This window comes from Dermacentor silvarum, chromosome 9, assembly GCF_013339745.2.
Source record: "Dermacentor silvarum isolate Dsil-2018 chromosome 9, BIME_Dsil_1.4, whole genome shotgun sequence".
Taxonomy (NCBI): domain Eukaryota; kingdom Metazoa; phylum Arthropoda; class Arachnida; order Ixodida; family Ixodidae; genus Dermacentor; species Dermacentor silvarum.
This window is the reverse complement of record NC_051162.1, coordinates 133,491,810-133,507,967: the sequence shown is the minus strand read 5'-3', so window position 1 is coordinate 133,507,967 and position 16,158 is coordinate 133,491,810. Positions and strand designations below refer to the sequence as shown.

The window sequence follows — 16,158 nt, the reverse complement described above, 5'->3', positions numbered from 1 at the left end:
CCCCTTGCGCGTTTCTCGTATTCCTGGCAGGTAGTCCTTTTACCCGACGGACGGCTTTCTCCCCTTCTTACCCCAAGGCCATCCCGCGACCCGTGCGCGCGATAGCCGCGGATGCGGGGGAAATGAAAAAAAAGCGAAGCAAACATCTAGTACCGCATGGTTTGTCACATGGTCGTCCGCTTCTTCCCTGGATGGTTTACAAGCTTCACATGCAGCGTGTGCCTTTGCGCATCGTTTACAAGTACTGCATGAAGTACTGATATGTCCACCAAAACTCGGTAGTGCTACAGAGCGGTTTAGTTCAAGTGATGAGACGCGAATACCGACACCGGATGGCGCTACCGGTCCAAGTTGTTATCGCCGAATCGCGTGGCGCGGCCGCGCGTTTGGAAGCGCGCGGTAGTGAAACGTGGGTAACGCCTTCGTCCGCGCGTTGACCGCCGTCGCCGACGCAGGCGGGGCCCGTCGTCTTGCTATCTTATCACGCATGGTCTGAGCCGCTTCAATTGCCCTCTGGTTCCCATCATTCCAGACCCGGCGGCTACAGGGCGCAAGCGAGAATCCGCCACTTTCGCACGGGGCCCCTCCGTGAGTGCGTTGCGTGAAGGAAGAGGTCGCCAACGGCTTTCTGGGAAGCTACCGTGCGCACCGAGCGTCGTTCGTCATGTACGACAAAGTCTTGGTCATCGGCAACGGCGGCCGCGAGCATGCCATCGTGTGGAAGCTCGCGCAGTCTCCTCGCATCCAGACCATCTACGTTGCGCCGGGGAACGCTGGCACCAGCACCGAATCGAAGGCTGTCAACGTCGACATTGACGTGAAGAGCAACAAATCGGTGGTAGACTGGTGCAAGGCGAATGGCATCGCCCTCGTAGCCGTTGGTCCGGAAGAGTACCTGTGTCGCGGACTGGCGGATGACCTCGAAGCGGCCGGTGTCAAGTGCTTCGGTCCCAGCGCCAAGGCAGCTGAGATCGAGGCGAGCAAAGCGTTCTCCAAGGATTTCATGGCCAAGTACGGCATCCCGACAGCGCAGTACCAGAACTTCGAGAATGCGGAAAGCGCTAAGACCTACATCAGAAACGCCGATTTTCCGGCTCTCGTCGTCAAGGCAAGTGGTCTGGCCGCCGGCAAAGGGGTCATTGTCGCTGCTGATAAGACGGAAGCCATTGCTGCCATCGACACTATCATGAAGGACAAGGTCCTCGGGTCAGCTGGGGACACCGTCGTAGTCGAGGAGCTACTGGATGGCGACGAGATCTCCGTGCTGGTCTTTTCGGATGGCGTCAACTATGCTGTCATGCCGCCTGCCCAGGACCACAAGAGGCTTAAAGATGGCGACCAGGGTCCCAACACTGGTGGAATGGGGGCGTACTGCCCGTGTCCGCTCGTTTCAGATGACGTCATGGAGCAGATCAGAGTTGAGGTCGTGCAGAGAACCTTGGATGGCCTGCGTAAGGATGGAAGAAAGTTTGTAGGTGTGCTTTTTGCTGGACTCATGCTGACAAAGTCTGGGCCCAAGGTTCTGGAGTTCAACTGTAGGTTTGGAGACCCCGAAACTGAATCTGTATTGCCTTTGCTTGAGTCAGACCTCTATGAGACAATGCTGGCTTGCACTGAGGGCAACCTTCCACGAGCTCTTCCTGTTTGGAAGAAGAACTTGTATGCAGTTGGTGTGGTCCTTGCCAGTGGTGGCTACCCTCAAAGCTATCCTAAGGGCAAAGTCATCACAGGCCTTGAAAAAGCCAGGGAGCATGGTGTGCAGATATTCCATGCTGGCACAGCAAAGAGTGAAAACCACATCGTAACATCTGGAGGACGTGTAATGGTCTGTCTTGCTACCCACAGTGACCTCCGGACTGCAAAGCAGCTTGCACAGCTCGGTGCAGAGATTGTGCACTTTGAAGGAAAGTTCTTCCGGCATGACATTGCCTTCAGAGCCATTGGCCGTGTTTCCAAGAAAGACCCACTGACATACTCAATGTCAGGAGTGGACATTGCAGCTGGTGATCGTCTAGTAAAGAGCATCACTGCACTGACAGATTCTACCAAGCGGCCTGGTACAATGGGATCAATTGGTGGATTTGGAGGACTGTTTGACTTAAAAGCTGCAGGCTATACAGATCCTATTCTTGTCTCGGGAACTGATGGTGTTGGTACAAAGTTGAAGATTGCCCAGAGCTTTCACTTCCATGACACAATTGGGATTGACCTTGTTGCAATGTGTGTAAATGACATTCTAGCTCAGGGTGCAGAGCCTCTGTTTTTTCTTGACTACTTTGCATGCGGAAAGCTGGATCCTGGTGTTGCAAAGCAAGTGATTGCTGGAATAACTGAAGGTTGCAGGCAGGCCAAGTGCTCATTGATTGGCGGTGAAACAGCAGAAATGCCAGGAATGTATGCCATTGGTGACTATGATTTGGCTGGATTTTCTGTTGGAGCTGTGGAACGAGACAAAGTTCTGCCTAGAAGAGACATCAAAGATGGTGATGTCATCATTGGATTTCCATCGTCGGGGATCCATAGCAATGGCTACAGCCTAGTGCGCAAAGTGGTGGAGCGTGCAGGCCTTCGTTATGGCGACCGAGCACCTTTTGTAGAGTCAAAAACGCTTGGTGAGGTCCTGCTGACACCCACAAAGATTTACATCAAGATGCTACTGAATGCTGTGAAGAAAGGATACATCAAAGCCCTTGCTCACATCACTGGTGGTGGCCTCACTGAAAACATACCAAGGGTATTGCCACCTGGCTATGGTGCATTTTTGGACTGCAACAACTGGGTCATTCAGCCAGTGTTCAAGTGGATTGCCAATGAAGGCAACATTGGTGATGAAGAAATGCTGAGAACATTCAACTGTGGCCTTGGCATGGTTGCCATTGCGTCTCCATCAGATGCTCAAGCCATCATTGATGAGTCAGAAGGACAAGGACGTATTGTTGGACAGATCATGGCCATTGAAGAGGGCTCTCCAAAGGTTAATGTTCGAAACTTCCAGGAATCTCTCAACACTCGTGTTGATAAAATCGTCAAGAGAAAGTTTGGTGTGCTCATTTCAGGATCAGGAACAAACCTTCAGGCCCTTATTGATCACATTGAGCAGATGAAAGAGCGAAGCGCAGCTGAAATTGTCCTTGTCATCTCAAATGTGGATGGTGTGGAAGGTCTTCGTAGAGCTCAAAGAGCGGGAATCCCAACTAAGGTCATCAGCCACAAAGGTTACAAAGTGAGGGCCGAGTATGACATGAAGTTACATGAAGCGCTGACAGCAGCAGGAGTGGAGTTCATTTGCTTAGCAGGTTTCATGAGGATCATAACAGCAGAGTTCATAAACAAGTGGTACGGTAAGATCATCAACATCCATCCATCTCTGCTGCCTTCCTTCAAAGGGCATGATGCTCACAGGCAAGTTTTGGCTGCTGGGGTCAAGATCACAGGCTGCACTGTTCACTATGTGGTTCCTGAAATTGATGCTGGTGCAATAATTGCACAGGGCGCAACAACTGTGGAAATAGATGACACCGAGGAAACTTTGCAAGAGCGGGTGAAGAAGGTTGAACACAGAGTTTTTCCAGAAGCCATGGAAATGGTGGCACAAGGAAAGGTTTTCCTTCGACCTGATGGCAAGATTGTTTTCACCAGAAATGACTGAAATCACCACATGAAAGTGCTGCTTGAGTCATGTAAATGACATGAATGAATTAAATTTTTGTCTGAAATGGTGTGTGTACGGTTTGGCAGATTTCTGCACACTGCACTTTTTCTTCCTAACATGCTGGGTTGTAGCATTAAATCTTGAACCTCATTTACTTTGCTAAGTAATCCTGTTAGCTTACAATATATGCATACTTGTTACTAACTAGGCAAATAGCGTGGTTCATCTACTGTAACACGAATGCATGCAAAGTCAGTTGAGTTTGTTCTGCTTTTCTCTTCACTGGCGCTAATGATATATAATGTAGTTGCCCAAACTGCTGTTGTGCTGTTCGCGGTGCATCAAGAAGGCAAAACAGATATGATGGGATGGGACTGTTTCTAGCACCAAATTTACTAAACTTTAGGTTGGTTTTAGCTTTGGCTGTTGCATATCATGAATCCAAAAAATTCAACTGTCCTATTGCGCATGTGGCGCATTGCATTCGAACACGTGCTATGCACGTTAATGACTGTAAGGAAGCGGAAAACGGGTACAATGTACCACAAACGAAACTGTTACGGGCGCCGCCGAAGTTACTACAAGACGTTAAGCCAAATCGTATTTTAGAAAAATTGACATCATTACTGGAACAAAAATTAAGACAGCACCTATTCGCGCTTTGAGGAAAAGGGCGACGCTTGCCGCGGTTACCGATGGTCATCAGTGTTGGGAAACGCGAAAGGTCGCTGGTTCGACCTCATGGCTGTCGGTCTTGTGGGCGCCTGTGGGTGTTCTCTCGGCGAGCTTCACATAAGCGTGCTGCTGAAACGTCATATAAGGACCTGTTAGGTGATTAAAAGTATACCCGAGTGTTCACTATATAGCTTGTAGTCGAGAGAAAGAAAACATTTGTTAATGAGGTGGGGCGACTTCCTCATAGGATCGAATCCTTAATTTGGTGTTGTTTTGGGATGTAAGAACCCCGGAAACCCTGCTTCAGATCCGAAAAAGCGCTCAGTTTCGTTTTCGATCCTCACTGAATCTCCCAGGAGAGGGCGTCTGCGTTGAGCGTGCTGGTTTTTGTTTGGATCTGTGGTGTACGCGATTGGGACATTTTTTAACATCCTTTACTTTCATTTCTAGCAAACACAGTTTACCAAAATTGGCACTGCAATGTCATCTCAACGTCTGGTGAGGAAAGCGTCGCACGCGGGTAGTTGGTACACCGACTCGGGTAAGACAAACTAGTGCTCGAGTGACTTTTAAACGCGCACAGCTGTTTCTACAAAGGCTTTTGTTTCCTTAAGTGCGCATTTCCTGGTTAATTAACTCAATTTATTAATTATATAATGGACGGCCAAGTGGCTTGAGCAGTGGTCAAACGCTTTTCGTTTCGATAACTTTGCAAAGTACTTGTGTTTTGCGTTTTAAAACGGAATGCTGTCGCGGTTACGTCTCAGCAAGTTGACACCACCTCACTACATCGTTTTGACAGCTTCTACGGGATGCCTCAGCTCAGTTATGATTTCATAAGGAAAATAACGAAGGCAGGAAATGGTATACTTGTGCCTGAGTCTGCTGTCTTGGTCTCGCACGGCTGGCGGTTCCTGTACATTTGATTGCGGCAGCGTTTTTAATTCATAATAGCTCGTTTCATGTGGAGATGACATAATGTTAATGGTCAGTTCGCGTGCATCTTTCATGATTGTACTCTAGCTAAGTATTAAGTGCTCAGAAAAAAAAAAAAAGGATGTTATGTGAGGCGTTGGTGAATTACGAGTTCGTGACGTTTAAACTCAGCGCTATCGCTGACCAATCTTGGCGTTAGCAGTGGGTGATTTCTGTTGAGTAGTCAGTGAAATAAAAGAGAGTAGACCTTTGCATACGCAACGTGTATTTTCTGCCAATCAGTCGTGAGCCGTAACTTGAGATGCTGTGCAAACAGGCATCCCATATAAAGATCTAATTTGTGGCCTTTTTCAAAGCTAAAGTGCCCGCATAATGTATCACCTTCACTTTCTACAGATGTTTAACACATGTTACGTTGGCAGACATGTGACATTACCCGTGTTCCGGACTCACGTAATTGCTTTTTTATTTATTTTTCATTTTTTATTTTTTTTACTCTTTCAGCACGGGAATTAAGGTATCAACTTGAAAACTGGCTTTCGGCTGTGGGGCCACCAACATTTGGGCCGGCCAGGGCGATCATAGCGCCGTAAGTACAGGGTCCTGCTACATATGCTCAGTTTTAGTGAGCAGTTCAGCTTCTGTGCAGTGAAGAACAATGACATAAACATCTGCTGTCCTTGTCGCAGGCATGCTGGCTATCAGTACTGTGGTGCCTGTGCCGCATACGCCTACAAGCAAGTCGACCCTTCTTCTGTGTGGGTATTTTTGATGTGGCAGAAGAGAACAGCTTCTCACTGGTGCTTTACTAAGGACTCGCCTTGAGAAGTTGTGTGCATTCATAGACAAAGATATAGACTGCCTCTGTCCAGATGAACTTCAGTATGAGTAAACTCTTCTGACTTTAGGCTGCCAAATTGTTTCTGAGATAACCGTTTCTGATAGAAAGTTCTGTACCTGTGATAGCGGCATAGTGGCTTTGGTGTTGTGCTGCTAAGCCCGAGGGTGCAGGATCGAATCCCGGTCATGGCAGCCACCTTTTTATGTGGGCAGAATGCAAAAACGCCCATGTACTGTGCATTGGGTGCTCACTAAAGAACCGTAGGGCATCAAAATTAATCTGAAGTCCTCCAGTAAGATGTGCCTCATAATCATAGGGTGGTTTTCGCAAGTAAAACCCCAGAATTTTGAAGTTATGTGCCAAATTATTCCCAAGCCTGCGTTCAACTGGTGAAATTGGTAACATATATAACGTGAGATTAATATCTGCACTGACAAAACACAAGAGAATAGCTACCTTAAAATAAATGGCAGGGCATCGGGTACTTTGCTGGGTGACATTGTGTGGTCTTTTATCTTTTACACGTTGGCATTGCGTGAATGTAAGACCAAATTCTTTTGTACTTTAAGAAATGGCCAGAGTGGCCTATTAAGTCCATCTATACACAGTTTTGTACTTAGCAGGCAATGCTGTGGAAGCTACACAATTAGTCTGGTCATAGAAGCACTGATGGAAGTGCTGCGCCGAATTGTCACTTATTGCATCTATTGTGCCACGCCTTTGCCAACACGCACCAGCTCTGAAATTCGAATAGAGAGAGAGAGAGAGAGAGAGAAAAAAAAAGACAAACATGTTCAACTTTGTTGGTGCTGAAGTTTTATGAGCATATCTCAGGCAGGGCTCAGGACTCCCCTCTCTTACTGTATCTGCCAGTGTCTATGAAGAATGTGACAGTGCCGTGGGGAAGTCGAATAATTGGAGCAATTACAAAAATTGATCAGCGATGGACATATTTTAATAGGACCAATAGTTACACTAGTTGGCTGAAATGCTTTCTTAAAATTAAACAGTTTGTCACTGTGTGCACTTTCGTGGCACATGATTTCTCGTTACTACAAGTGCTAGATATTTGCAGGTTGCTTCATGATCCATTAATGGTATTTACATGCCTTTAGTTAGTGTTTTACATCTGCTGTGTGTAGTTTAGAAAGAATTATTTTAGGTAATTTTGGTGATGTGCATCTGTTAGGGCACAGCTGCTCGATGCGCACTTGCATACGGCACATTTTATTATGACTAGGCAGCCTGGACATGGAAAACAAAAAGTGAGAACGGGACAAGGAAGTAGATATAGATGCACAAACTACACAACAAAGACGCCATGCCATCTATGATCTATGCCTGTGAGGACAACAATAAAAATTATTAGCCCTTCCCCTGTCGAGGAAGGGGGGTAAGTGAAGCTTGTCGTGTGTTTCTTCGGTGTTCCTCTGAGCGAATTGCATTGACGAGTACCACATTGTGCTCGAACCACAACTGGTCACACGCACTGCAGCTGGCTCCGAAGTTCCGGTTGAGAAACTCGCGTTGAAACCTGGCCGTTGCACCGGGGAAGTTGGCGCTAGCATTGCCGAGGCGTGCACCACTGTTGTCGGGTTTCTGGAGGGCAAGACACTGACGTTTGGCCTCAACGTCGCGCTCCTGCAACTCGGGGTCGGCGGCTCTTCGCTGAAGTTTGGCCTCAACATCGGGCTCCCTCAACTCTGGGTCCGCAGCTCTTCGCTGACATTTCGCCTGAGCTTCGCAAGCCCCCACGCTAGAATCGGTACGTCGACGACGAGCCCTTTCCCGAGCACGTTAATTCTAGATGGATTTCCATGAAATTTCTTCAAAATTAAATCTGTCCATTACGTAAGACAATGACTGGCTCGTACCACGACGACAAAAGAGAAGTGAAATTCTACGCTGGAATGATTAGTGGCAACGCAGCCAGCTGTGGAAGCAGACGATGGCAACGAACGCGTCAGCAGTGGCTCGAGCGCGTGCCGACCACCTGTGCAGCTCTGAGAGCAGCTGGTTTCTTTAGCGTTATATCGCCGGTGCAGGCTAGCGTGTACAAGCTTCGCTTGAAAATAATGTCTTGGAATTGGGTGGCTGAACGTATCAACTTATCGACATGAGTTTAGCAGATGAAACGCTTTAACAGATTAAATGTATAGCAGATGAAAGGAATAGTGAAGCCAATGACAGCTTACGAGGATTGAACTCTTTATTGAAAAGCAGAATTAATTGTGAATTTGGGTTATATCTGCATTTATCTTCATCTTTTTATATAATAAGAAAATGAAACAGCAAGTTGAAGAAAGAAACGTGCGGTCTTAGTGTAATACATAATGAATGCAATTTTTCAGAAAGTACTAACTCATATACAGTGGAACCTTGTTGATATGATTCTGCATAGTACGTTTTTCGGGATGATACATTTTTTTTCTTTTCTCGATAATACGATTTGGTTAGATAATACGTTGGATGATACGATTTTCGGATGATACGCTTCATTTTCTGGTTCCCGTGAAGATCGTAAGAACGAGATTCCACTGTGATCGTATCAACGAGATTCCACTGTAGTGTCTTTTAAGTTAACTGCATGCAGAGCTTCCTCTTTGCACCAGAGCAGTAAGTTACTGCTCCAAAGCATTGTTTCCTTGCTCCAAAAGCATATATTTCTGCTCTGAAAAGTAATTTTTCCTGCTCCAATAACTGCTAGAAAGGACACCGCTTCCATCACTGTACAAGTCTTCTCTGTGAATTTCGCAGTGCATTTGTTCTTTATCTGCGATGCTTTCTACGAAATAACTATTTCATATATTACAACTACAACTTGTGGACATAACTTTACATAAAATGCATATTATTTGCCCAGATTTGTCTTTCCGGCATGCAATTTCCTATGTTTCGGTCACGAATGCAAGATGGTGCACTGTGGCCACTGGTCACAGGAACGTGTCGGTCTCATTGGCTGATAAATGGTCTCAGATCTGAGAGGCATTCAACGTAACAAATACATCATATTTGGCGACTTAAAAAGTTTGAGACTTAGTGATACATCAGATTACCTGACACATGCTTATATCTTTTCACATATGTGGCGCACTATTCCTTGGTTGCGAATGTGAGCATTGAGAGAAAGTCTCGCACATTCACAGCCATTGAGAGGAGTCTTAGCCTTCATAGCCTTGCCTGCTATATACGAAACAGTGTGAATGTTGTCGTGAAGGCGACCATGGCCACATTTATTAAAGAGCGCTGGTGCAAAGATGCAACAAAGTGGCAATAGCTGTGTCTAGTCCAGGCATTGGTGGAACATCTGCTCGCAATAGCCGTTCGCGTGGCTGTCATGCTCTTCGTTGTCAGCACGGCTGATGTAGGCCATCTACTTTTTACTGTTAGCGGTGGCTGGCCAGAGGAACAGCATGCCGTCATGCTGACCCGGTCAGCGCCATCCCTTCACTCGCATCCGTTCACTTATAGCTGTGAGGAGAGATTTCAGCTTCTTGCCCCTGCATTTTGTGTGCACTACTACAACAATTTTTCCTCTGTTCTTTCTTTATCGTGCTGTGTGCTGAGAGGGAGGGAGCTGCTGTAGTGGTGCCAAAAGTGGTCGCTCACCATGGCTGCTGAAGAAGAGGGCAATTGGCCGGGCGCAATCTAATCAAAAACATTCTCACTGACCGGGCCAGCATGGCAGCATGCTGTTCTTCTGGCCAGCCGCCACTTGACATCACCGCATCACCGCTGCTCGCAATAAAATGTCTGCACTGATGACCTGCACTGACTGGCCACCTACACAGAGTATAAAGAGGGCTTTTTAAAGGGGCACTGAAACACTTAGAACACAGTAACAAAATTTTCTCTGATGCCACTATAAACAAGCAAGCCAAATATTTTTCTACTGTGTGCAATGGTGAGCCTACTATCACGCTTAAAAGATGGGACTTTCGAGGCCCCCTGGATCTTGCCCCCTCTATGACGTCATAGACCCAATGACCCATAGATGCCATTCATTGGGTGATTGTTTGTGAACACGAGAAAGTTTGGTCACGCCACATGCACACCCCTCCAGTTTTCAAGCAAAGAGGGAAGTGGCAGTTAATGCATCTTGCTCTTCCTGCCACCGCTCCTTTGTTGTCCCTCTCAGGAGCCTTTGTCAGACACCCTTTGTCAAGACACCAACTTAAAGGGTAACTTAAGTGCACCCGTAAAGAAGAGCGAAGCAGTAGTCAGGGCACTGCTATTAAGTACCCCAGCTTATAGGAAAGAGAGCAAGGATAGGAAACGTGCTGAGGAAGAATGAGGAAAGATTGCTCTCTCTATATCTACCTAATGAGGTTCTTTTCAGAAATTTATCTGGGAATATATTCAGTGAAAGGTGCCACCCTCCACTTTGTTCTCAGTTTTGAAGAAAAGATGTTGTTGGGCCCTCTTGACCCGTTAATGATGAGATATAAATACCCAGAAAAAAATTTATTTTGTATGTAAATGTGCAAAACACACCAAGAATAAGCATAATCAACAAAAAGAAAATATGTTTTGCGGAGTTTTTTTCGGCAATAGGGGAAAACTCCTGGCAGGAAACTGGAAGTGGGCTTCAACCCAAGTCACCTAAGGCAGCGTTTTTAATTTGTATAGACAACTGTCATCATATGTGAATCATAGGCGTACATTTCATTTGCCTTACATCACATGCGTGACATCATTGCAGCTGGATATCTTGCATCAGCCTGTCTCCTCTGACCTTGATTCAAAAGACAGTAGGTTACGTACCATACTTCTTCCTCATCCAGTGTTCCTGCTCTAAATCAACAAATGACGCCTGCTGCCTGTCATTCATTGTTGGCCGAAAGACATTTAGCTAGAAACTTCGTACTCAATGGTGAAACTCGGCTAAGAAACCTAACTTTTCAGGTTTGTTGCCAGTAGGCAACACTTGTCAATAAAGGGTTAACAGTCTCTCCCAGCTTGTATGTTGTATTCTACAAATGCTCACGCTTACTGCTCGACAGCTCTCTTCAAATAACTTGCTTCATGACGGGTATACATTGCTTTGCATTGGAGTGTAATGTTTGCAACCTGCAGGCGACGTGTCTTCATCCTGGGGCCCTCCCACCATGCCCGTCTTGGAGGGTGTGGTCTTTCCCCAGCCAAATCCTACAGGACACCCTTATACGATCTCACCATAAATCAGGAAGGTGTGTGTGTCTGAATGGATTTTGAGCTAGTTGGTTCATGGCAAATCTGAGTTTAACTAGTGAACTGAAGACACCAGAAAAAAAGGTGGACAAGAAATCCTTGTCTTGTCTCCCAGAGTGAGCCAGTCGCATGTGACATCATGATGCAACTGCCTCCTGATTGCAGAAACAAACTGGTTCATAGAAACAAGTATTATATGTAGTTAATTATTTAGGGCGCTCTGATGCGTGTCAGGATCAATTCTAGTGTTTAGAGAGTGTGAGCTACACCTAATGAGAAAAAGAAATACATGCTGGAAATGTGTCAGTACTCCAACTTGGAGCTGGTCATCATTCAACTGTCATAGCAGAAGGTTTTACATGTTTGTCTTTTTGAGCTTGGTCATTCTAGAGCTTTGCCATGTGCTTTCTTTTTCATATTATTTGTGTGCCTTCAATCATAACTTGTATTGCTTGTCATTCCTAGTTGCTTAATTTTTTATTTTCCATTCCCCTCTACGTACTGCCACTCTTGCTGGGCAGAGACTTGGTGAAAGTTTAAACAGCTGTTGCGTGCAGTGGTTTTGATATGTGAATAGTACTTGTTTCAGTGTACTGCTCATGAATTTCAAAAGCATGCTGACTGGCTCATAATTATGTGCATTTATGTTTGCAGTTTATGAAGAACTTTACGAGACGGGTGCATTTGAAGAGGTATCAATTCATGTTGACGAGAATGAGCACAGTCTAGAAATGCACCTGCCTTACATTGCGAAGGTCATGGAAAAGTGAGTGCACCAAAGCCAATTTTCATCCGACTGCACCTCTACTCTCCTTGATGTAATTAACTATAATGGCAATAATATATATAATCCTGGTGGCTGATCTGTTTACTGCATACTGTTTTCTTTCCTCAGTGATTTTATTTAAATGCGGCATCCATGGACATAGTTATAGTGAGTGAAGATAAGTGAACCTTGCATACACTTATTCCATTAGTTTTAGTTCAGAGTTAATCAAAGAAGTGCATATTTAATTACAAATGCACGTCAAAGACGCCAGACCATGTGAATTTACAATTTGGATGCTGCCAATATGTTCTGCTGCAATCGCAAGATTGTGCACATTCTGTGCAATGATCCTTCTCTGTGTTTCACAGTTTGGATGTTGCTGCTGCTGTTACCATGGTGACATGCAGCTATACTATAATTATAGGTGGTTGCTTTGGGAGAAATGTGTAATAAACTGGAAATTTTAGGTCGGCCGCATGGAAATATGGTGAATGGAGACCAGGACTCACATTTTGTAATGTTTCGTTTGATTTTTCATTCTTTGTATCAAGTGGCAGCACACGAATCATGTTAATGCCAACGATGAAGGGCGAAAACAGTGGAAAATGAAACGGAACGTTGAAAACTATGGCCCATGCTGCTTATCTGATTACCCATACCATTGCATGTTTGAGGTTCAGGGTGATAGCAAAAAAATTTGCTGTGCTGTCCTTATACAAATGTAACCTCAATGTAACGAACACAAATATAACGAATAATAGGATATAACAAAATCAATCTATAATTAGTTGATTTTTTTTCACCACTATCAGCATGTTTGCTTAAACCAATATTAGTGTTTTTGTGTTGGATGTGACTTTGCTAGAATGAGACTTGAGTGTAGTTCATGCTGTGATTATGTTGGTTGTTTTGCTGTCATGTGGCTCATTTTTCTTTTTGTGAAACTAGCCAGGAGTTCACCATTGTGCCCATCATTGTGGGATCGCTGAGCCCTGAGAACGAGGCTTTCTACGGCCGACTGCTCAGCAAGTACCTCGCTGATGCCGACAACCTTTTTGTCATATCCTCAGACTTCTGCCACTGGGGTTGGTGATCTCTATCTTCTCATCTCTCAATTGGTATTTGAGAGCGATCAGCTTTATTTGAGAGTTTAAGAAAAATGTTTGGCACCTTGCATACATTAAAACAGAGACACTTAAATGCAGATGAAGGAAGTTATGATGTACGTTCCTTGAAGACATTTAGTTTTACATATGGGAACAAAAACGTTAAGAAAACGCTGACAGGGGCGCCATCTAGTTCCTCGTGTCAAACCTGTTCAAGCCAAGACAATGTGCACACCTTACTGCAATTTTTATGTCGACGTGTCTCGTTGGGCCTACTGATATCGGGATCATGTGACAGTTTTAGAAGTTTGGCAGGCTAGCCACTCATAAATTGTGATTTGGGTTAGTTGAACGCAAGCGAAAGCTTATTTCCCATTTGTCCGCGATCAACTATAAGGGTACAGCCATCAGGACCATCCAAATTGAAGCGGGACCCACGGATGCTGCCATGTTTGACAACTCTATTCCTTAGGGTACGTTAGCATTATGTACTGTGTGTTGGATAAATAAGAGCACCACTCTTGCAGTTAAACCGCTGGCTGATTTCAGCTCAAGATTTCCACTGAGGTAGCAGTTTGCAGTGAGATTAATATAATGTTTGCAAGACATATTAGTAACCTGTTCCATTCACAATAAATCCAAAATGCTGCATCGTCTGCAATATTGCAGTCCTTGTTCCAGGGTAGACAAAGCATTAAGGTCGGTCTTAGATTTATTTAAACATGTTGAAGCCATTGATACCCTGTTTAGCGAAATTGAAGGAACTGATTTCCAGCAAATTTTTCAGAAAATATAGGTGAATAAATCTTGTATAAAATTAAATGAGGTAGACAGAAGTTGACCGAATGTTCTTAAATAAGCACATAAAATTACATATACCATCTGCAAGTTTTCAGCACTATAACTTGATGAATAAAGATTCTAAAAAATGTTGATCCAGAACCCAACTTATCTTTAAGTGGTTTGCTGAGTAATGTTATTTGGGCTTGGTGGTGATCAGCTACATCAGGAAACAGCTTATTTTGAATTTGGAGAAACAAAGAAAACTGGGTGCAGTTGTGCCAAGTGCGTCCAGTTTTTCCTCCTTTTGTTCCTTGTTTGCAGAGGAGCAGTACTGTTAGCCATGACAGTGTGAAATGTGCTCTGCAGATTGCAATGCAGTCCATTTATGAGGATGATAAAACGTCTGAACTACCATATTTATTCCATTATAAGATGGTCACGATTAACCTCTCCTTATAACTGGCGACCCTGGACCAGGCCCGGCGAGCCGCCGCAGCCAGTGGGGCTCTACAAGAGGGCTCCACCCGAGAATAACCACACCAACCACTCTTCGTACAATAAAGTTTATTCTCTCTCTCTCTCCTTATAATCGTGACCACCTGATAATCGAATAAATATGGTAGTTCAAACTTTTTTTAGGCGGTTTGTGGCAGTGCATGCCACGCTGCCATGAAGCCACACTATAAGGCAAAATTTGCATATAACCAGCAACCTGGTCCTTACTGTTAAATTTTTCGTATTCTCGGGGCGGTTTACATGCACAAAAATATGGTAATGCCTCATCTGCCAAAGCTTTTTAGTTGCTACAATTTGCACTGCCGTCTAAAATCTGGATTGCTGAGAAAAATGTGGCGCTGCTGCCACCACATTGATATCAGCCTCACATATAAGGTGGGAGGATGACTTCGAAGCTAAAGATTCTGGAAGAAAGCCTCACCTTATACGAGAATAAATACTCCAACTTTTGTGGCTGTATATTGTTAAATCCAGGCTTATCTTATGTATCTTTAATCCACAATGTTGTGAACTGTAAAACTTGTTGCTAGGCTTTGTTGTTGCTAGGAGTTGGTTCATTACGCTGTAAGAAAAGATGCAGTGTAATATAGACATGGACGAGAATTGCTCTTAGCAGTTATCATAAGTGAATTACACTGTATAATGATTATCAAAAGACAAAATCTGATTGGCGTAACTGTGCTTTTTGTGTCCAGATGATTATGTAAACCTTGGCTTGCTTATTTGGTATAGCGGGGCCTGTTGTTATAGAATACGCAAAAATTTAACTGTGTCTAATCATTTCGCGTACCACAAGTCAAATTTTACTGTATTGATGTTCTCGTTTATCTGACCGGCACTTGCCAATTGTTCGAGCATTATGCCACTAATGTTACAGTAAGCATATTTTGCAGCATAATGCCATTCACCATTTATTCTTGCACAGTGTGTGCGGATATTCTGAAACTCCGCATAAACTGGTGGTATCGTGCAGGTTGTTTCGATGCTTTTGTTGTCTTATTGTCTTATTTCTTTCATGTGCCTTTCAGGGGCTAGGTTTCACTATCAGTTCTACGACAAATCCTGGGGCAACATCCACCAGTCCATTGAAAAGCTGGACAAACAGGTTAGTGCTGGTAGGGTCTTATAGAAAAGTGTGCTTAGCTTTCATGTTGCGGAAAACAATGTGTCCGAATAATTGCTTGGCAACTGTAGAAAAAAAGAAAAGAAAAATGTGCAGGAAAAGCAGTGTACGTATATTGTTATGGGCTAGAAGGGAAAGACGGCAAACTCCGTGGATCAAATTGGAAAAGGACGAAGCACTGTGTGCTTAAGATTAAGCAAAATGGCAAATGTAATGAGGTTGATTTTCGACACAGTGTAAATGCCTGCTACAATATGTGATGAAGACCTGCCCGATTTGTAGACTGATGCTTGTGACTACCCGAGCATAAACTTGCTGTGAGTAGGTGCAGATGCACAGTTGGCATTGTGTAGTGTTGGCAACAGCCCACCATCAGTGTGGAGGAATGAGTACTAGCCAGAATCATCACCATAGTTATTCAAGATGGTGACAATATACGTTTCTGTGCTGGTTAGTGTTCCACCCTTTAAAGGGCCCCTAAACCACCCAGAGGTCGAAATTTAGTTGTGGTGTTGCAGTTGTGCACGAGTCTACAACGAACACGTAGCCGCGAGAATTTTTCGAAAT

General features: G+C 44.6%; 2 protein-coding genes across 2 annotated transcripts in view; both read left to right on the top strand.

Annotated features, from left to right (window-relative positions):
- Nucleotides 1-277: 277 nt before the first annotated feature.
- Nucleotides 278-3,716, top strand: LOC119464398 (trifunctional purine biosynthetic protein adenosine-3). The gene has a single exon (XM_037725347.2). The coding sequence runs from the start codon at nucleotides 665-667 to the stop codon at nucleotides 3,647-3,649; it is 2,985 nt and encodes a 994-aa protein (XP_037581275.1). The 5' UTR covers nucleotides 278-664; the 3' UTR covers nucleotides 3,650-3,716.
- A 756-nt stretch (nucleotides 3,717-4,472) lies between these two features.
- The window catches only part of LOC119464399 (protein MEMO1), a 29,596-nt gene continuing 17,910 nt past the window's right edge, over nucleotides 4,473-16,158 (top strand). Inside the window, exons 1-7 of the mRNA XM_037725348.2 lie at nucleotides 4,473-4,868; nucleotides 5,768-5,852; nucleotides 5,953-6,021; nucleotides 11,181-11,293; nucleotides 11,949-12,060; nucleotides 13,012-13,148; nucleotides 15,497-15,573. Of these exons, the coding sequence (XP_037581276.1) occupies nucleotides 4,808-4,868; nucleotides 5,768-5,852; nucleotides 5,953-6,021; nucleotides 11,181-11,293; nucleotides 11,949-12,060; nucleotides 13,012-13,148; nucleotides 15,497-15,573 (654 nt within the window). The 5' untranslated portion in view covers nucleotides 4,473-4,807. The remainder of the gene's footprint in view (nucleotides 4,869-5,767; nucleotides 5,853-5,952; nucleotides 6,022-11,180; nucleotides 11,294-11,948; nucleotides 12,061-13,011; nucleotides 13,149-15,496; nucleotides 15,574-16,158) is intronic.